The sequence below is a fragment of the Ranitomeya imitator genome, chromosome 2, assembly GCF_032444005.1.
Source record: "Ranitomeya imitator isolate aRanImi1 chromosome 2, aRanImi1.pri, whole genome shotgun sequence".
Lineage (NCBI taxonomy): Eukaryota > Metazoa > Chordata > Amphibia > Anura > Dendrobatidae > Ranitomeya > Ranitomeya imitator.
The window spans coordinates 288,542,548-288,564,892 of record NC_091283.1 but is presented as its reverse complement, the minus strand read 5'-3'; the positions used below and the strand labels follow the sequence as shown (position 1 = coordinate 288,564,892).

General features: G+C 44.7%; 1 protein-coding gene and 1 long non-coding RNA gene across 2 annotated transcripts in view; one reads left to right on the top strand and one right to left on the bottom strand.

Moving 5' to 3' along the window:
- Window positions 1-20,404, top strand: part of LOC138663217 (oocyte zinc finger protein XlCOF22-like) — a 39,556-nt gene extending 19,152 nt beyond the window's left edge. Inside the window, exons 3-8 of the mRNA XM_069749379.1 lie at window positions 8,909-9,058; window positions 9,188-9,367; window positions 9,450-9,573; window positions 9,657-9,754; window positions 9,989-10,079; window positions 18,068-20,404. Of these exons, the coding sequence (XP_069605480.1) occupies window positions 8,981-9,058; window positions 9,188-9,367; window positions 9,450-9,573; window positions 9,657-9,754; window positions 9,989-10,079; window positions 18,068-19,506 (2,010 nt within the window). The 5' untranslated portion in view covers window positions 8,909-8,980 and the 3' untranslated portion in view covers window positions 19,507-20,404. The remainder of the gene's footprint in view (window positions 1-8,908; window positions 9,059-9,187; window positions 9,368-9,449; window positions 9,574-9,656; window positions 9,755-9,988; window positions 10,080-18,067) is intronic.
- Window positions 17,982-20,772, bottom strand: LOC138663220 (uncharacterized). The gene is made up of 2 exons (XR_011318130.1): window positions 20,350-20,772; window positions 17,982-18,264 (listed from the first exon to the last, which is right to left on the bottom strand). It is a non-coding gene; the product is annotated as an uncharacterized lncRNA (long non-coding RNA).
- Window positions 20,773-22,345: the final 1,573 nt, after the last annotated feature.

The window sequence follows — 22,345 nt, the reverse complement described above, 5'->3', positions numbered from 1 at the left end:
CAGAACGCAGCATGTCTGTTTACAATGTGGCAACGCTCTGTCGCCGCACCATAAATTTCCCATAGATATTCGTTAGATGCGGTAAAATCGCATCTAATGATTAATCACATGCGTAGTAACTGCATAAAGGCAGCTTACTACGCATGTCTCCTAATTTACATGCCGCCTTACCTGTCACACCGCCGGAAGTCCCGCGTCCACTGCACTTCTCGCGGTAAGCGACGGTAAGTTCTTGCGATAACTTAGCTTACCGCGAGAACTGCCGTGCACGTGACCGGGGGGTTATCTCCGGTCACACTAGGCTGGTTCTCACGGTCAGCCGACCGTGAGTGCTAGAATTTAGGTGATCGCTGGAGAGTTATCTCTGGCGATAATCTACAGGCTCTGCTATGTCTGGATGCCAGTTACATATGTCTGCGGTCAGATATACACACACTTATAAGTTTGTGTATGTATGTATATTTATTGATACACAATTGCATTTTTTCATTATCTAAAATGTGTTTCTGGTGGATGATAGACCAGTTTATTTTTTGATCTCTATATTAGTGAATATTTTGGCTTGTTTTCATTATGTCATATTATTTTGTAGATAATCACCTTGACAAAGGCATCACTGGCCGAAACGTTGGTGCAGTATATGACTGGTCGCAATATCTATTCAATAAAATAATTTTTGTCATTGACTACTAGTGGTCCTCGGATTATTCTACGATATTGCATTATTTTTCTGCTACATTTTGTACTGCCATCCCCTTATCCTATTCTTTCTAGGCAGCTGAACGCAGCGGTCCAAGTGCCGGCGGCAGTGCCGGGTATTGAGGCGAGAGACTCGTGTGAGTTACTCGCAAGTGTGACACCGGCCTAACGCAGATTTCGTGTGCGTGTCTTTATTTAAGGCCTGTATCACACATGAGAAACTCGCACGAGTCTCGCATCTTAATACCTGACACTGGCGCCAGCACTCAGGACTAGTGTTGAGTGATATCTTCCGATATCGGAAAGTATCGTTATCGGATTGGATCGGCCGATATTCAAAAAATATCGGATATCGCCGATACTGATACCCGATCCCAATGCAAGTCAATGGGATGAAAATATCTGAATTAAAATAAACCCTTTCTTTCCTTGTAGGTTCATTCTACATGAAGGAAAACAACTAAGAATATTGTAGGATGTATTGGGGGAGGTGGCGGAGACATTAAAGGCATAGAGGTTTAGCCAAATCAAATAGAATAGCAGGAATTTTAATTTTTTTAAAGACGTTCGGAGTTACAAAGATATTGACTATGTTAAGAATTTTTTATTTTGGCAGATATTGATGTTTCACTACTTCCACGCCCATCACCTTTTTTATTTACTTTTCCCACACATTCTTCTTCATCATCAGCAGCAGCATCTTTGACATCAACTTCTTCTTCACCTTATTCATCTTCTTCTTCATCTTCTACCTATTTTTTTTTTGTTAAATTCTTCATATTCTTTTTATTCAACTATTATTCTTCTTCATATTTTACTTCTTCATCATATTCTTATTTGTGACAGGCATTCCCGTAGTTGTTATCTATAAAAGTTTGAAGATTACACCTTCCGTTCTGCCTGTCACAAAAGAGTAACATTTGTCCGCGTTCAGTTTGGCCTGCAGCATCAGGCTTTATCCAGGGGCACCACGAGGAGGAATGGACTCACCCCCATACACTGCTTAGTCTTCTTCTGCATATAATTTAGATAATTTATTTTGCTCTGATATTAAGTGTTATGCTTAATGTTCTTCTGCTCTTTGTTCTGCAGCCTCTTGTTCTTCTGCTTCTCGGTCTTCCATGTCGTCGTCTCCAGGGTAGTCGTCTCCAGGGTCGTCGTCATCATCGGGGTGGTCTTCAGGGTCGTCGTCTCCAGGGTCGTCGTCATCTCAGTGGTTGTTGTCTCTGGTGTCGTCGTCATCTTAGGGGTGGTCTTCCGGGTCGTCGTCTTTAGGGTCTTGAACTTGGAAATGTAGCAGAAGGTACAAGAAGGCTGAGAAAATGCCGAGAACCAGCTGATGGAACTGGAACCCGGATGCGTTGGCCAAGTGTGCAAGAGCCAATGGCACGACCGAGGACCAGCTGACGGTGCTGGAACCCGGTTACTAAGCAGGAGGTACCCGCGCTAAAAAGCACTACCAAGGACCGCCTGGCGTTGGCGGAACTCGGATAAACAGAAGGAGGCACCTAAGCCAAAGGCTCTGCCCGGATCCAGCTGACGGTGCTGGAACCAGGATGTGGACCAGAAGGTCCACAGGAGAAGAGAGAACAGCTAGGCCGCGAGGCTGCCGCAGTTACCGAACACCAACAGTCCTACAGGGGGAGCTTGGCCTACTAGCACTACAGAACCAGCCTTGATTGCCAATTCCCGCAGCCCACATAGGAAGCTCCTAAACTGGAGGCACCGTGGAGTTGGCTAACCCGACCGCAACACGATGGGACAACGTATAGGCGTGTAAGTGACCTTGACAGTACCCGGAACCAGCTGACGGTGCTGGAACCAGGCTGGGCAGGAGGAAGTACCCGTGACAAAGACACTGCCGAGAACCAGCTGACGGTACTGGAACCCGGATGCGTTGGCCAAGTGTACAAGAGCCAATGGCACGACCGAGGACCAGCTGACGGTGCTGATACCCGGTTACTAAGCAGGAGGTACCCGCGCTAAAAAGCACTACCAAGGACCGCTTGGCGTTGGCGGAACTCGGATACCCAGAAGGAGGCACCTAAGCCAAAGGCTCTGCCCGGATCCAGCTGACGGTGCTGGAAGCAGGATGTGGACCAGAAGGTCCACAGGAGAAGAGAGAACAGCTAGGCCGCGAGGCTGCCGCAGTTACCGAACACCAACAGTCCTACAGGGGGAGCTTGGCCTACTAGCACTACAGAACCAGCCTTGATTGCCAATTCCCACAGCCCACATAGGAAGCTCCTAAACTGGAGGCACGATGGAGTTGGCTAACCCGACCGCAACACGACGGGACAACGTATAGGCGTGTAAGTGACCTTGACACTACCCGGAACCAGCTGACGGTGCTGGAACCAGGCTGGGCAGGAGGGAGTACCCGTGACAAAGACACTGCCGAGAGCCAGCTGACGGTACTGGAACCCGGATGCGTTGGCCAAGTGTGCAAGAGCCAATGGCACGACCGAGGACCAGCTGACGGTGCTGGAACCAGGCTGGGCAAGAGAGAGTACCCATGACAAAGACACTGCCGAGAACCAGCTGACGGTACTGGAACCAGGATGTGGACCTATTCAAGATTGTCTTCCTAGAGCCCCAACTAGCGGTGTTGGAGCAAAGGGTCAGCAGGGGAGCAGAGTGTAGGCCGAAGCCTGCACTGGAGGCAGCTTTGTGTCTGCGTTGCGTTTGCAGGACACGTTGCCGTCTACACAGCAGGGGAACAGCTGGCGTTGCTGAACCCCACTGACACAATGGCGGGTGTTTTGCTCTGTGCAGCCAACACTTCCGGGCACCAACTGGCGGTGTTAGAGCCCAGAGTCTGCAGGAGGAGCAGAGTGTAGGCCGAAGCCTAATTGAACCAATTTCAAAGGTAACCTTTAACCCCCCCTCAGGTGTTACAAACTAGAAGAGCCACACCTTGTGCTGCAGTAATGTTGCACAAGTAAAAGGTTGCTCTATGAATTTTGCTCCTTGCACACGCTGAATGAAACACGTATCCAATTTAGCCCCTTATACAGTCAAACTGTCTTGGAGGCGTGACTTGCCTTCTTAATGAGACGCAGCACAGCTGTCAAAAAATCCCACCTTGGTGCTGGGCGCAGCCTCCTGAGCGTCGTTATTTGCTGTACAGGAGTCTGCGCTCCTGTGTTATCCCTTGGCCACGCGCTTTTAGCGCTGCCCATCTTCTGACCTCATTTCATGTCGGCCGATGCGGTTAGCGATGCCCATGAATCCCAGACCCGCAGTGTCTTTTCCTAAATTCACACTGCGGGGCTGGGATTCATGGCCTTGCGCAGTAAATATGTTCGCCTCTCACTCATGTCCTTACACCCGCTTCAGACTGTGCGGCGTCAGGTGATCCCTTATCGCATGCCACGGCCATGAAGCCGCACAGTCTGAAGAAGGCGGAAGGAGATGAGTGAAGACAGGCGAAGATATGCTCCTGCCCATCAATCACACCCTCGCAGTCAAAATAAATAAGACAACGAGGGGCGTTGTGTCGGGCTGGGTGGACGCACAGGCGCAGCCAGCCAACCAATGATGTCAGAAGACGGGCAGCGCTACCAAGGGGGTTGCTGCGTATCATTAGAAAGGAAAGTCACACCTCGGAGACGCAGTAATGGTCTCAGGGGACACATTTTTTACGTGTTGAGTTCGACGTGTGCAAGGAGAAAAAAATTTGAGCCACCTTGTACAAATGCAGCATTACTGCTGTACAAGGTGGCTGTTATACATACAAACGCCTGGGGGGGGGGCAGGGTCCCTTTATTTCAGTTCAGGTGTCTGCGTGGCGTTTGCAGGACACGTTGCCGGCTACACAGCAGGGGAACAGCTGGCGTTGCTGAACCCCACTGACACATTGGCGGGTGTTTTGCTCTGTGCAGCTAGCACTTCCGGGCAACAACTGGCGGTGTTAGAGCCCAAGGTCAGCAGGAGGAGGAGAGGAGCAGAGTGTAGGCCGAAGCCTCCACTGGTGGCAGCTTTTGTTCTGTTGTGCCAGCGTGGCTTGTGCTGGACACGTTGCCGACTACACAGCAGGGGAACAGCTGGCGTTGCGGAACCCCACTGACAAATGAGCGAGTGTTTTTTCTGTGTAGACAACACTTCCAGGTGACAACTGACAGTGTTGAAACCCAGGGAATCAAAGAGGAGCAGAGTGTAGGTCGAAGCCTGCACTGGAGGCAGGAAAATGTCTGTTATTGTGCCAGCGTGGCTTGTGCTGGACCCATTGCCGGCTACACAGCAGGGGAACAGCTGGCGTTGCTGAACCCCATTGACACATTGGCGGGTGTTTTTCTCTCTGCAGCCAGCACTTCTGGGCACCAACTGGCGGTGTTAGAGCCCAAGGTCAGCAGGAGGAGCAGAGTGTAGGCCGAAGCCTAATTGAACCAATTTCAAAGGTAACCTTTAACCTCCCCTCAGGTGTTACAAACTAGAAGAGCCACACCTTGTGCAGCAGTAATGCTGCACAAGTAAAAGGTTGCTCTTTAAATTTTGCTCCTTGCACACGCTGAATGAAACACGTATACAATTTAGCCCATTATACAGTCAAACTGTGTTGGAGGCATGACTTGCCTTTTTAATGAGACACAGCACAGGTGTCAAAAATAACACCTTGGTGCTGGGCACAGCCTCCTGAGCGTCGTTATTTGCTGTACAGTAGTCTGCGCTGTTGTGTTCTCCCTTGGCCATGCGCTGTTAGCGCTGCCCATCTTCTGACCTCATTTCATGTCGGCCGGTGCGGTTAGCGATGCCCATAAATCCCAGACCCGCAGTGTCTTTTCATTAATTCACACTGCGGGGCTGGGATTCATGGCCTTGCGCAGTAAATATGTTCACCTCTCACACATGTCCTTACACCTGCTTCAGACTGAGCGGCCTCAGCTGATCCCTTATCGCATTCAGCGGCCATGAGGCCGCACAGTCTGAAGAAGGCGGAAGGAGATGAGTGAAGACAGGCGGACATATGCACTACTCATGCCCATCAATCACACCCTCGCAGTCAGAATAAAACAACGAGGGGCGTTGGATCGGGCAGGGCAGACGCACAGGCGCAGCCAGCCAACCAATGATGTCAGAAGACGGGCAGCGCTACCAAGGGGGGTGATGCGTGTCATTAAAAAGGAAAGTCACACCTGACGGACGGTGTAATGGTCTCAGGGGACACATTTTGTACGTGTTGAGTTCGACGTGTGCAAGGAGAAAAATTGAGCCACCTTGTACAAATGCAGCATTACTGCTGTACAAGGTGGCTGTTATACATAGAAACACCTGGGGGGGGCAGGTTCCCTTTAATTTCAGTTCAGGTGTCTGCGTGGCGTTTGCAGGACACGTTGCCGGCTACACAGCAGGGGAACAGCTGGCTTTGCTGAAACCCACTGACACATTGGTGGGTGTTTTTCTCTGTGCAGCTAGCACTTCCAGGCACCAACTGGCGGTGTTAGAGCCCAGTGTCTGCAGTAGGAGCAGAGTGTAGGCCGAAGCCGGCACTGGAGCAAGTTGAAAGGGAACCTTTAACCCCCTCCCCCTCCCAGGCGTTTGTTGCTGAAAGAGCCATCTTGTACAGCACTAATACTGCACAAGGAAAAGGTGGCTCTTTAAATTATGCTCTTTGCAAACGCTGACCTACACACTCATGTAATGAGTCACCGCTGTGCTTTCCGACTGGCCGGCGCTCACAGCCAGTGCAGAGAAGCACAGCGCCGGGGACAGACACGGAAGGTAACCCCTTGAGAAAGGCTACGAAACGCGCGTCGGGGACGACGCCCGCAGTATTTACTAACTGCATAGGTAACTATCAGCTATTATGGCTGCTCCAACTTATGTGGCTATCATACCGTGTATGGGGTATACTATGCTTTAGACCTATTGGGTTGAGTGCGCAATAGAAGGATGCCATTATTCATGGCAGGGTATGTTTATTCATAATTGCGTTACTGTGGGCGTCTTTTTCTGAACACGTGCGAGTGGGTGTTCTGTTCCCCTCCTCCGTGTGGTACCTGTATTGGATTTTAATAATAAAATTTATATTTTGCTTATACATTGTACTTTTGGAAGTCTTTTGTCGTATGTGTTTTCTTTGTTGTGTTCTATATTGCGACATTCCTTATTATGTCCAGAAGCAATCACAGTTATTTAAATATTTAAAATCTATATTATTACTACTGTGATATGCGTATTCATGAGGTGTTCTAAAAAAACGGAAGGTAAGTATGTAGTGTTTTTGTTTTTTTTTTACGTTAACGCTGGTAACCAGGGTAAACATCGGGTTACTAAGCGCGGCCCTGCGCTTAGTAACCCGATGTTTACCCTGGTTACCAGTGAAGACATCGCTGGATCGGCGTCACACACGCCGATTCAGCGATGTCTGCAGGGAGTCCAGCTACGAAATAAAATGCTGGACTTTCTGCAGCGACCAACGACATCACAGCAGGATCCTGATCGCTGCTGCGTGTCAAACTGAACGATATCGCTAGCCAGGACGCTGCAACGTCACGGATCGCTAGCGATATCGTTCAGTGTGACGGTACCTTAAGAATCACAATGTTTTGTTTTTTTTCCTTTTCCGCTGATAGATACAAACGACGCAACTACGAAAGATGGAAACCAAAAAAACATGTATTACTCTTATAGTATGTGGCTCCTTTATTGGCTCCTACACAGCGTAATATTCACACAGTATTGTTTTTTTTTGGTGTTTTTCATGTAATATATGGAAACGTACAGGAAAATGCTAAAAAAAAATCCAGAAAAAAACCCACTGTACATTGAGAGATTATCATCAAATAACTCTTGTCTTGGTTCTTACAAACCATCTTTTCTAAAAGCCTCAAACTTCTGTGTGTGAATCAGACCTGAGATCTAACGTGATAGAAGATTACAGTGCGGAGAAGACGGGAAACCTTCATATAGATGGCCGTGGTGATCGAGTCAGTGACCGACTCTGGACAAATATGTTTCTAGAGCCGTAGTAGAAGATGAAGATGTCGTCCTCATCATGAAGTAGTTATTTCTCCTGTCACGTGTAATGAATATCTCCTGCAGTATTGCTAATGCCGATTCCAGTGTCGGTAAATGAGACGAGAATTAGTGTTATGGAAGATGAGTCTATGAGGAACGTATTCAGCTGCTGACTCCGAGGAAGAAACTGCTTGTTGTCTGTAGCCTAAAATATATAGGGTTTATTAGTAGATGTAAAGAAGAAAACTAAATACTGTAAAATAATAAATCTCCTCATATGTTTCCCCTTATTATCTCCAGTAATTGTGTTATTACTAGTGTTGAGCATTCCGATACCGCAAGTATTGGGTATCGGCCGATATTTGCGGTATCGGAATTCCGATACCGAGATCCGATATTTTTGTGATATCGGGTATCGGTATCGAATCAATAGGGATGTGGAAGTAAAGAATTAAAATAAAAAATATTGATATGCTCACCTCTCCGGCGGCACCTGGACTTCACGCTGCTATCCGGGAGGCTTCTTTGTTTAAAAAGCGCGCCTTTCGGACCGGTGAATGACGTCCCGGCTTCTGATTGGTCGCGTGCCGCCCATGTGACCGGCACGCGACCAATCAGAGGCCGCGACGTCATTCGCAGGTCCTCAATTCCTAGAATTAGCAGTTTTGTGAATGAGAATGACGTCGCGGCTTCTGATTGGCCGCGTGCTGCCCATGTGACCGGCACGCGGCCAATCAGAAGCCGCGACGTCATTCTCATTCACAAAACTGCTAATTATAGGAATTGAGGACCTGCGAATGAAGTCGCGGCCTCTGATTGGTCGCGTGCCGGTCACATGGGCGGCACGCGACCAATCAGAAGCCGGGACGTCATTCACAGGTCCGAAAGGCGCGCTTTTTAAACAAAGAAGCCTCCCGGTTAGCAGTGTGAAGTCCAGGGGCCGCCGGAGAGGTGAGCATATCAATATTTTTTATTTTAATTCTTTATTTTACACATCCCTATGGATCCCAGGGCCTGAAGGAGAGTTTCCTCTCCTTCAGACCCTGGGAACCATGAGAATACCTTGAGATACTTGATGTCCCATTGACTTGTATTGGTATCGGATATCGGTATCGGCGATATCCGATATTTTTCGGGTATCGGCCGATACTATCCGATACCGATACTTTCAAGTATCGGACGGTATCGCTCAACACTAGTTATTACACAGGACTTGTATGATGTTACATCGGCTCATCTTCTCATTCAGGTCTCTACAATAGCGGATCCTCTCAGTGAAGATCTTCTGTATAAGAGAATTTTCCTGATTTACTCATCAAGAATGGAAATGGATAGAGAAAAGATGGCGGAGAGGATATTACATCTCACCCTAGAGATCCTCTTCCGTCTTACTGGAGAGGTGAGAGATTCTGATGACGTCACATTACATCATTCTTATCTATGGGAATAACAGATGGACAGAACTGGAGAGGTGAGGACTCTGGAAATGTCTGTAGTGAGGTTTATTAATGTGTCTCTCCATAACCAGAATTACACAGTAGTGAAGAAGACCTCTAGTGAGCGCTGTCAGGACCCTGTGTCTGAGGGATGGGGAAGACCCCTGAGCCCAATCACGGGGTTTCCACCTCACTCCATAATACACAAAGACATCAATGACCAGAAGATCCTAGAACTCACCTACAAGATGATTGAGCTGCTGACTGGAGAGGTGACACTGCTGGGAATGCTGGGACATTATACAGTAACGCTATGAAGGGATCAGGGGATGACGGTATCATTGCATGTGTCAGGTTCCTGTAAGGAGTCAGGATGTCGCTGTCTATTTATCCATGGAGGAGTGGAAGTATTTAGAAGGACACAAAGATCTGTACAAGGACATCATGATGGAGGTTCCCCAGCCCCTCACATCACCAGGTAATAGACAGGACTAAACACATACGGCCTATAATTATCTGTATGTAAAGAATGAAGTCAGTCCTTGTATGTGTTTCCTCTAGATCTGTCCAGTAAGATGACAACACCAGAGAGATGTCCCCGTCCTATTCTTCTACAGGACTGTAACCAAGAAGATCCCAATGTTCCTCAGGATCATCAGGTAGATGGAGAGAAGGTGTCATGAGATCTCCCATATGTTGTGTAGATAGTTGTGAAGGTCTTGTGCTTAGTCTTGTTTTATCGACCAATATTATTTGCTTAGTCTTGTTTTATCCACCAATATTATATATATTTTTTTTACTTGTGTAATGAGAACAATGGAGATGGCAGGATTAGAGATGATGATAGCTGTGAATTCTCAATCTGTCTGTGACTTTTACAATATTTATTTTAGGGTGAAGATCTGATCAATATTAATACTACAGAGACCTATATGAGAGATGATGAGCGGTGTAAAGAGGAGATTACTACTTATAACTGGCCAGGTGAGTAGTAACCACTAAATATAGAGAAGTCACAGATTCTTCTCAGTCACCGGCTGTGGCTGCTTTATCGGTGGTGTTGTCCGGCCGTATCACAATCGTGTGATCACCATTTTGCCTCTAGACCACAATATGTTCCTCCGCCCAAAGCGGTTCAAATGACATTGGTCATTGAAAGCCCTTTTCTATAGAAGTTACAACCTGGAGGCTCCACCTACCCCCTGGGATTAGAAGACGCTGACCGTTATCTGCACAGATCTGTAAACTAAAAAGCCAAATGACCGTAGAACGTGCTGACAAGTTAGAAAATCACTTGAAGAAAAATATTAAAATGGCCTCTAAGAGAAAGTGTATGGTAATGATGCTGTTGGCTTCCTAGAACCCCGAGATCTTATTAGATGAATCTACCTTCTCTCCCTCCTGTGCTGCTGAATGTGCTCATATGGCCCCTACAAGACCAGGTCCACTCTTTCTGGCCAAACTTCACTTTTGTGATCGGTAACATTAAATGTGCAGTGAGGCCAAGTGTGACTTGCTGTACAATAACAACAGAGTTTCCCTTTATCCTGACTTTTCAATTTAAAATGGGCTAACTTCAGAATTGGTCATGAGAAACTACATAAAAACATTACACCTGTGCCATGATATATCTCTAAGCTGTGCATAGCTGATGTCTGTAATATACATTTATTCTCACCTGCAGGAGATGTGTTGACTCGAGCCCTGGTTTCATGGATTGACTCCACGTCATAAATTTCATTATGTTTATAATCCTAAGGAATTCAGATTACTGCACAATCTCTCCTGAAATGGGGGAGCACTAATACTTTCTCTACTCTTCTGGTCAGCACTCATAGTAGCTCCAATGGTCCACCATAAATGAGTGCAAGTCCTGTTTAGTATTGGAGCTTGCTCCTCATGCATACATTGTTGTTAAGGATATAACATGTTTTTTTTGTTCTATGTCTGTTTATTTAGTTTTTTATATTGTATGAGTCGTTCTGGAATTGGCCTGCCTCAGTTATGTGAGCCTGTAACTTCGTAGTAGTCTTTAAAAAAAGGTCGACTTTGCGATGCCCGAGATCTAAATTTTATTTGCAATATTATAAAAAGTCCTCCTTGAATGTCTAATACTTTTTAAAGAAACTTATTTAATGGAAAATATTGCCCGAGATCTAAATTTACTTGCTGTTCTGTGGTGTGACATGGCAAGAAGCATAGTCAGATAGCTAGGTCACAACCAGGAGGGCAGAGAAAATACAAAATTAGAAGATACAAGAGTAGTCAGTAAACAGGCCGGGATCACAACAGGAAACAAATACAGAAGCCGGGAGCTGAGCACAGATGACTGAAACAGAGGAGAACAAGGCTGTACCTGGCAACTTCTGGCAATACGCTTTGATTTTTAGTAGGGTGTGGGGTTTTCCAATTGGCTGAAGCAGGAATAATAATAATTTTATTTCTATAGCCCCAACATATTCCGCAGCACTTAACATTTTGTTCATGTAAAGCTGCATGAACCGGTTATCAGTCTAAGTATGTAACAGTACAGACGCAGATGGCTATTAAATAAATAAAGAGTATGAGAACATGATACGAAGAACCTGGATATGGTAAAAATTTTGAAAGGGCAACACAGGGGATAGTTAGATTATTGTGTTGAGGCAGTAGGCCAGTCTGAAGAGATTCATTTGTAAGGCACGTTTAAAACTGTGGGTATTGGGGATTAATCGAATAAACCTGGGTAGCACTTTCCAAAAAATTGGCAAAACAAGTGAAAAGTCTTGAAGATGAGGGTGGGAGGTTCTGATTATTGAGGATGTTAATCTCAGATGATTAGCAGAACAGAGGGCACGGGTAGAGTGGTAGACTGAGACGAGGGAGGAGATGTAGGGTGGTGCTGAGCCATGGAGTGCTTTGTGGGGGAGAGTGATAAGTTTATACTGAATTCTGGAGAGGATGGGTAACCAGTGTAATGACTGGCACAAGGCAGTGGCATCGATGTAAGGGTTGGTGAGGAATATGATCCTGGCTGCTTCATTCAAGACAGATTGGAGAGGGGAGAGTTTGGTAAGAGGAAGACCGATTAGTAGAGACCATAGTCCAGATGAGAATGAATAAGAGAAATAGTAAGGCTGTGTGCACACGTTGCTGATTTTTCGCATTTTTTTCGCGATAAAAACGCTATAAAACCGCAAAAAAACTGCATACAATATGCATCCCATCATTTTGAATGAATTCTGAATGTTTTGTGCACATGATGCGTTTTTTTCTGCGAAAAAAAACGCATCCCGGTAAAAAACGCAGCAGGTTCATTAATTTTGCAGGTTTTTTTTGCGGATTTCCCACGATAAAATGCATTGGGAAATGTCCGGAAAAAAACGCATCAAAACCGCAGCAAAAACGCGCAAAAAATGCATGCAGATTTCTTGCAGAAAATTTCTGGTTTTTCTCAGGAATTTTCTGCAAGAAATCCTAGACGTGTGCACATAGCTTAAGAGTTTTGCAGCATTGAAAGTAAGAAAAGGTCGAATTCTAGAAATGTTTTTGAGGTGCAGAAAACAAGCGCGAGCCAGTGATCAGATGTGGGGGGTGAATGAAAGCTCGGAATCAAGTATCACCTCAAGGCAGTGGGCATATTGCTTGGGAGTAATGGTAGAACCACATACGGAGATGGCAGTGTCAGGCAAAGGTAGGTTAGTGGAGGGAGGAAACACAAGGAGTTCAATTTTTGACAGGTTCAGTTTCAGATAGAGGGAGGACATTATGTTGGAGACAGCGGTAAAACAATCACTAGTGTTTTCTAAAAAGGCAGGCGTGATGTCAGGAGAGGAGGTGTAAATCTAGGAGTCATCAGCATACAGATGGTACTGGAAACCAATTCTACTGATTGTTTGTCCAATAGGGGCAGTATTCAAATGAGGGGGCCTAGGACTGATCTTTGATGAACCCCAACAGTATGGGGAAGATGAGAGGAGGAGGAACCAGCAAAAGATACAGTGAAGGATGAGTCAGAAAGATAGGAGAACCAGGAGAGAACGATGTCCTAGAGGCCAATGGAGCAGAGCATAGTGAGGTGGAGCTGATTATCCACCATGTGGAATGCTACAGAGAGATCCAGGAGAATTAGCATGGAGTAGGGACTATTAGATTTAGCTGTTAGTAAATCATTAGATACTTTAGTGAGGGCAGGTTCAGTAGAGTGTAAAGAGCGGGAACTGGATTGAAGAGAGTCAAAAAGAGAGTTATCTGAGATATAGCGGATAAGGCGGGAGTGGACCAGGCATTTGAGGAGTTTAGAGATGAAGGGAAGATTAGAGACAGGTCTATAGTTAGCAGCACAGTTTTGGTCCAGGGATGGTTTTTTAAGTAATGGATGTATGATGGCATGCTTAACCCCTTTCTGCCAGCTGACGGAATACTACGTCAGCTGGCAGATCCCCTGGTTGTTGATGGCCGATTGCTTTGAGCGCCACCCTGTGGTTGGCGTTCAAAGCAACCCTGCATTTCTGCTACATAGAGGTGATCTGTACTTCACCTCTATGTAGCAGAGCCAATGGAGTTATGCATGCTTCTAGCCTCCTATGGAGGCTATTGAAGCATGCCAAAATTAAAAAAAAAAAGTGATTAAAAATATAAAAAAAATAAAAAAAATATAAAAGTTCAAATCACCCCCCTTTCGCCCCAATCAAAATTAAAACAATTTAAAAAAAAATCAAACATACACATATTTGGTATCGCCACGTTCAGAATCGCCCGATCTATCAATAAAAACAAAGGATTAACCTGACCGCTAAATGGCGTAGCGAGAAAAATCAAAATGCCAAAATTACGTTTTTTTTGTCGCCGCGACATTGCATTAAAATGCAATAACGGGCAATCAAAAGAACGTATCTACACCAATATGGTATCATTAAAAACGCCAGCTTGGCACGCAAAAAATAAGCCCTCACATGGCCATATTGACTGAAAAATAAAAAAGTTATGGCTCTGGGAAGGAGGGGAGCAAAAAACGAAAATGAAAAAGCGGAAAAAGCTCCGGGGGTGAAGGGGTTAAATGAGGAGGGAAAGATACCAAAAGAGAGAGCGAGAAGTTGAATATTTTTGTTAGGTGAGTGGTGACAGCTGCGGAAAGGGACTGGAGGAAATTTGATGTAATAGGGTTACTGGTGCAAGTAATAGGGCGAGCAGATGCAAGGAGCCTGATCACGTCTTCTGTGACTGGTTCAAAATCAGAGAGTGAGCTAGATGCAGTGGGGGAGGGAGGACAGTGCATGGTATGAGGGGATTGGGAGAAAATTTCCAGTCAGACAGGGTCAATTTTTTTTCTTTGAATTAATTGGCCAGATCGTCAGCGCAGAGATCTGTGGTTGGGGCCTGCACTCTTGGGTTGAGTAGGAAGTGAAAAGAGTCAAGGAGACGTTTAGGGTTATTGGACAGGGAGGTGATGAGGGTGTTGAAATAGGTTTGTTTGGAGAGGTGAACGGCAGTGTTGTATGTTTTAAGCATAAACTTATAATGGATAGATTGGATTTTCTCCACAGATGTTCGGGGCACCTGGAGCACCGCTGTAGGAAACGTTTTTGCAGCGCGTGCCAAGGTTGTTGCCATCTGTGCTGAGTTGTTCTATGTATAGGTGAGGTTTCATCCAGGGCACTTTGCAGTGTTTCATTATAATGCTTCAGTTCAGAGTCAGGACATGGGGGAAGGAGATAGGGGCCAATGATGACTGCAAGTTCTTCATAAGATTTTGGCTGTTAATGGCCTGTATATTTCTATAAGTGTGGAAAGTGGGGGTGACCTGAGCAGGATAGCAGTTCTTAACCGAGAATGAAAGAAAGTTGTGGTCCGAGAATGGGAGAGGGGAGTTTGGAAAATCATACACTGAGCAAAGCCGGGAGAAGAACAAGTCAAGGGAGTTTCCGTCTTCATGTGTAGGAGAGTTAGTAAGCTGCGAAAGGCCAAACTAGGAGGTTAGAGGTAAAAGGTGAGTAGCAGATGGGGAGAGGGGAAAAGTAATGGGGATGTTAAAGTTTCCTATGATGAGGGTTGGGATGTCACAGGAGAGAAAATATGGAAGCCAGGTGCCAAAGTGATCCAGGAACTGATGGGAGGGACCCAGAGAATGATACACAACCGCTACTCACATGGAGAGGGGATGTATATAGTCTGAAAACATGGACCTCAAAAGAAGGGAAGATAGGTGAGGGTACTTGAGGGATAACCTGAAAGGTACATTTGGGTGATAGGAGCAGACCAACGCCTCTACTTGCTCTGTTGTCCGATCTTGAGGTATGAGAAAAGTGTAGTCCACCATATGAAAGGGCAGCAGCGGTGGTGTCTGACTGCTGGATCCAGGTCTCGGTAAGAGCCAGAAGGTTAAGAGAATCAGAAAGGAAGAAGTCATGGAAGAAGGAGAGTTTTACACACTGAGCGAGAATTCCAAAGGGCACAATTAAGAGACTAAAGACACACAGGGAATGTTAATGAGATTTGAGGGGTTTCTGAATGTAGCAGTAGAGGTGTGTGACTTACTATAACATGAGGGGCCAGGGTTGGGAGAGATCTCCTGCGACTAGGAGGAGGATAGAAAGAGTGAGCAGATGGTTAAGAGACTTGTGAAAGCGTCTCTTCTGTTGAATGGTGGGACTGAATGGATCTGTGGAGTTTAGCAATGTGAAAAGAGCGTGAATGCTATACATAGTAGAGGAGAGGACTGAGGGGCCGATGTGGATGAAGTGTAAAGAGTTAATGCATGCACGGTGGGTGGGTGTGTGTGAATGCAACAACCAGAATATAAATGATACAAATGCATATGGTATTTGTTGCATTCCAAATGTACTGGGAACAGGTTTGTTTAAATGTCTTACCTGTCTCTTGCCCTTTCTAACTGCCATGTATAACTGCAAGATACTTTGAAAAATGTACTTTGAATAAATGTAGATAAATGCCATCCCTACATAAATGCATCCCCAAGCTGTGTCTGAATATAGAGGACGCTTGCTCTTAGGGTACCGTCACACTATAACATTTCGATCGCTACGACGGTACGATTCGTGACGTTCAGGGATCCTGCTGAGAATCGTACGTCGTAGCAGATCGTATGGAACTTTCTTTCATCGCTGGATCTCCCGCTGTCATCGCTAGATCGGTGTGTGTGACACCGATCTAGCGATCTAGCGATGCGATCCAGCGATGCGTTCGCTTGTAACCAGGGTAAACATCGGGTAACTAAGCGCAGGACCGCGCTTAGTTACCCGATGTTTACCCTGGTTACAAGCGTTAAACTAAAAAAAAACAAACAGCACATACTTACATTCTGGTGTCCGTCAGGTCCCTTGCCGTCTCTGCTTCCCGCACTGTGACTGCCGGCCGTAAAGTGAAAGTGAAAGCACAGCGGCTGTGCTTTCACTTTCACTTTACGGCCGGCAGTCACTGAGTGCGGGAAGCAGACTGCAAGGGACCTGACGGACACCAGATGTAAGTATGTGCTGTTTTTTTTTTTTTAGTTTAACGCTTGTAACCAGGGTAAACATCGGGTAACTAAGCGCGGTCCTGCGCTTAGTTACCCGATGTTTACCCTGGTTACCCAGGGACCTCGGCATAGTTGGTCGCTGGAGAGCTGTCTGTGTGACAGCTCCCCAGCGACCACACTACGATTTACCTACGATCACGGCCAGGTCATATCGCTGGTCGTGATCGTAGGTAAATCGTATAGTGTGACGGTACCTTTAGATCTATCACTATTTTACCTTGTTAGCAAACAATCAACCAAGTTAAGACAGCAGGAGACAATAAATGAAGAGACAAATAAACAACTTTGCAGGCCTACATGGATCATAAACCTCTTTGACAAAGTTACATGACCTTACAGCATTAAGGGAAATGCAGAGTAAGAAGAAACTATATACCATTAGATATGCTTTCTGACATAGAATAGAAATGACTGGAGACATGCAGGATCTTTGCAGTAGTTGAATGAGTTATATACCTGTATGAAGAGAATAGAAAGCAGATTACTGCAGTTGGACACCATGCAATCCCATACTGCTAGACTGGATGGTACTACAGGTCCCAGGCAACCTAATCTTATTGGAAGGACAGAGCCTGTGCCATCCAGAGTTTCTGGTTGCTATATCTCCTGCATCACCAGCGCTGCGTGAAGAATGAATAAGGTGGCACCTGGTGGCAGAAACAGACATTGCAGGAGCAGATCCAGTAAAAAATGTGACACATCATTTTCAGAAGTCCTAATATGACAAAATAGAAAACCATAGCAGTAGAGAACCCAATAAAGTGGCTCAGCTTTGGAAATTATAGCCCCAAGGGAATTAATCTTTAGGAGTAGTGACTATTTTTACACTTCACAGCCACTTTCTGGAAATTAGCACCAAGTGGATGTTGGAGAGTGAAAATGGCACATTTGCCATTTTATTACCCTACACATAGTGCCCAGATTGTGCTAAAGGAGACACACCGTAAATGAAGTGGGTTCTTCTCAATATTGTATTGCCAAATACATGGATGTTGAATGTGGTTGGGGCACACGGCAAGGCTCAGAAGTGAGGGAAAGATTTGACTTTGGGAGAGCAGATATTGCTGAATTGGTTTATGGAAATCATGTTGCTTTTCAAGAGCCTTTGAGCCACTAATAATGTGGAAACTTCTGTTTTTCCTCTGGCAGATGATGGACCAGAGTGGGGCTTGTTTTTTGTGAGATGAGTAGAAGTATTTATTGTTGTTATTTTCACCTACTTTTGGGAGGCAGAATGAACAAACAGTCGAACACCACGCTCTACTGGTTCATGCTATGAGGTTTTCTATCAGACTGTGAAATGTCATTGTCTTCGTGAATAATTAAACTTTTTTAACATAACTTGCATGTTTACAGATAGTTTAAGAAGAAATGTTAAAAAAATATTTTATTTATTATTTTAATATAAGTTTCAAGGATTTTATTCAAAAATAATAATTGGTTTTATTCTTGGCAGATGACTGTACCAGGAGATCAGAGGGACAGCTGACATCTTCAATTTTTAAATCAGATGATCTTGAGATCCCACAGGATACAATTGAAGTGAATGCCATTACTCCAGATATACCATCATCCTTTCGCAGCAAAGATCTACCATCTGATCCTTTGAAACAGATCCTGTCTTCTGATTCATTACCGACCTCTGAGGAAAATCTAAGTCACAAAATAAGCATTAAAAAACAAACTGATAAAGCAACAAAGACATTTTCACATTCAGAATATGTAAATAATTTTCCCCTCGAACAGTCTTTTCTTAAATATCAAAACATTCACACAGTGGAGAATAGATTTTCTTGTTCCAAGTGTGGGAAATATTTTAGCCATAAATCACATCTTGTTACACACCAGAGATGTCACACAAGTGAGAAGACAATTTCATGCTCAGAATGTGGAAAATGTTTTACAGAGAAATCAACTCTTGTTACACATCAGAGAACTCACACAGGGGAGAAGCCATTTTCCTGTTCAGAATGTGGGAAATGTTTTAACCATAAATCAAATCTTATCACACATCAGAAAACTCACACAGGGGAGAAGCCATTTTCCTGTTCAGAATGTGGAAAATGTTTTAACCATAAATCAATTTTTATCAGACATCAGAGAACTCACACAGGGGAGAAGCCTTTTTGCTGTTCAGAATGTGGAAAATGTTTTACCGAGCCATCAAGTCTTATCAAACATCAGAAAACTCACACAGGGGAGAAGCCATTTTCCTGTTCAGAATGTGGGAAATGTTTTACCCAGAAATCACATCTTGTTACACACCAGAGAAGTCACACAAATGAGAAGCCATTTCCTTGTTCAGAATGTGGGAAATGTTTTAACCATAAATCAAATCTTATCACACATCAGAAAACTCACACAGGGGAGAAGCCATTTTCCTGTTCAGAATGTGGGAAATTTTTTACAGAGAAATCAACTCTTGTTAGACATCAGAGAACTCACACAGGGGAGAAGCCATTTTCCTGTTCAGAATGTGGAAAATGTTTTAACCATAAATCAATTTTTATCACACATCAGAGAACTCACACAGGGGAGAAGCCTTTTTGCTGTTCAGAATGTGGAAAATGTTTTACCCAGCTGTCAAGTCTTATCAAACATCAGAGAACTCACACAGGGGAGAAGCCATTTTCCTGTTCAGAATGTGGGAAATGTTTTAACAATAAATCAAATCTTATCACACATCAGAAAACTCACACAGGGGAGAAGCCATTTTCCTGTTCAGAATGTGGGAAATGTTTTAACAAAAAAGTATATCTTGATAGCCACCATAGAATTCACACAGAGGAGAAACCTTTTTCATGTTCAAAATGTGGAAAATGTTTTGAGAAGAAATCATCTCTTCTTAGCCATCAGAGCAGTCACACGGGGAAGAAGCTTTTTTCATGTTCTTAACATGTTCTGACAGGGAGAAGGACTTGGGGATCCTAGTTAATGATAAACTTACCTGGAGCAGCCAGTGCCAGGCAGCAGCTGCCAAGGCAAACAGGATCATGGGGTGCATTAAAAGAGGTCTGGATACACATGATGAGAGCATTATACTGCCTCTGTACAAATCCCTAGTTAGACCGCACATGGAGTACTGTGTCCAGTTTTGGGCACCGGTGCTCAGGAAGGATATAATGGAACTAGAGAGAGTACAAAGGAGGGCAACAAAATTAATAAAGGGGATGGGAGAATTACAATACCCAGATAGATTAGCGAAATTAGGATTATTTAGTCTAGAAAAAAGACGACTGAGGGGCGATCTAATAACCATGTATAAGTATATAAGGGGACAATACAAATATCTCGCTGAGGATCTGTTTATACCAAGGAAGGTGACGGGCACAAGGGGGCATTCTTTGCGTCTGGAGGAGAGAAAGTTTTTCCACCAACATAGAAGAGGATTCTTTACTGTTAGGGCAGTGAGAATCTGGAATTGCTTGCCTGAGGAGGTGGTGATGGCGAACTCAGTCGAGGGGTTCAAGAGAGGTATGGATGTCTTCCTGGAGCAGAACAATATTGTATCATACAATTAGGTTCTGTAGAAGGACGTAGATCTGGGGATTTATTATGATGGAATATAGGCTGAACTGGATGGACAAATGTCTTTTTTCGGCCTTACTAACTATGTTACTATGTTAACGCGAGAAATATTTTACATGGAAATTAACTCTTAATAAACTTCAGAGAAGTCACAGAGGGGAGAAGCCTTTTTCATCTTCAGAATGTTGTTTTTTTAACCGAAAATTGTACCTTCTCATTTCTTGTGTTTGGTCTCTTTACAATAAAAACACTCATACTTTCCTTCCATGCCGGTGCTGATCCATTGGTGTCGCGATTCGCATTCCCGCATTGCTTATCGAAGGGCTCATCGTCCCACTTCGGTGCCATTACTACCTCTGCTTGGAAAGAGAAGCACTCTTAACCCTCACAATGCAAGACAGCTCAAGCCTGTAAAGTTTTGAAGTGAAGGACAGCATTCAATCCAGGTGAAGACAATAAACACTATTGTGCCATAGGTGCAACGTTTCAACCTCAGGGGGTCTTTATCAAGCATACATAATAGTCAACATGATGGCCTTAAATAGGAAGTGGATAACTACCACCTGACAGGTCCGCCCACAAAATTTACATTCATAACATCTGGTGATCATAATAACAATAGAAAAATGTGTACACAGTGAAACATATATAATTAAAAACATGTTACAATGTTACTAAAATCCCCCGTTGTGGACAATACTGTTCGTGATCATAGTAGTAAACACATGTAAGAAGTTGGAACGTAAACAAACAACATTGCCTGTCACATCTAAGCCTATCAAAAAGCTCATGGGGGCCATTATATACGCGAGCTGCCTATCACTGAGCTTGTATCACGTCTCTCATAAACCACCAATCCATGCCTGTGATGAAGGTCCAATCTGGGGTACTGATACATAACCAGCCCCATGCAGTGAAGCCAATCCAGGCTCTATGAGAATGAAAAAGGAATCCAGCTCAGGAAAATGTATAAAATCAAAAGTTTTTATTCCAAATTATTTTAAAAAAGAGAGGAAACACTGCATGTCAAAAATCAGCAAAATGCAATGAACGGAAGGACGACCATGATACAGCTGAACGCGTTTCGAACACTAGGTGTTCTTAGTCCACTTTCCGTGCTCGGACTGATTAAATCCTATGGAGATTACTCAAGAAGGGTGAGCTGAAATTTTGTGTGTGCTAATCCAGGCTCTTTACCTGCTTAACTTGAACCGCCTCCCAGGCTGATCATATTACCTGCTGTCCGTGACATCAGAGGCTCACCGCTTAAGGCGAGAGTCCCAAACCTAGTATGCATGCCCGCCGGCTCCATAGCAACGCATAACATGAGGAAACATGCAGCGCCGCCACGGACAGCCGAAAGGCATGCCCACCGGCGCCAATACATTACCTGCCCCATATAATAGAGCCAATCTAGGCTCCATACCTACATCTGTCGAACCGCCCCCAAGTTAGTTACATGACCGGCCATCCGTGACATCAAAGGCTCACCTGGCACACCGCATAGGGAAAGAGTCCCAAACCTAGTGCGCATGTCCGCCGGCTCTACAGCGACGCATCACATGAAAAAACATGCAGCGCCGCCATGGAAAGCCGAAAGACACGCCCACCGGCTGCTAGACGCCACCCCACATCCAGGCAGACCAGAGCCCGTGTACAACAGATCCACCAGCACAGCTCCCAAACGCAAAGCGCGCATGTCCACAAACATAAGGGCTTACGGAAAGGTATATACAGACATTAAGGTCCCCCAACTATACATAATAAAAGCGGCTCCCACAGATAACAACCAATCCCATGTTAAAGACTAAAAATAGCTCAAACCCATCTTGATGGGAAATAACTACATGGAGAAAGGTTTAAATATATAAATAAACCGTTTTATCTAATATACCGCCATATCCATGGCTATGTAATCAATACCCATAAGTGGGAATACCCCAAATTTAATAGAAAACCCATCAACTCCAAGGGACAGGGGACAAAAAAGCATATCAGGCAATATAAGCCAATTCATTATATACCAGTTCACATAACCCATAGAGGTCATCACAGGGGAAAAAACAAAACATATAACCAATCACCACTTAAAAACATATCTATACGAATGTGAGCCGCACGAACCATATAAAGATAGATCAAGATACACATAACAGAAGATTGTAATCAACATTTAACCCTCCGGGCTGGCGAGAGCCTAACTTCG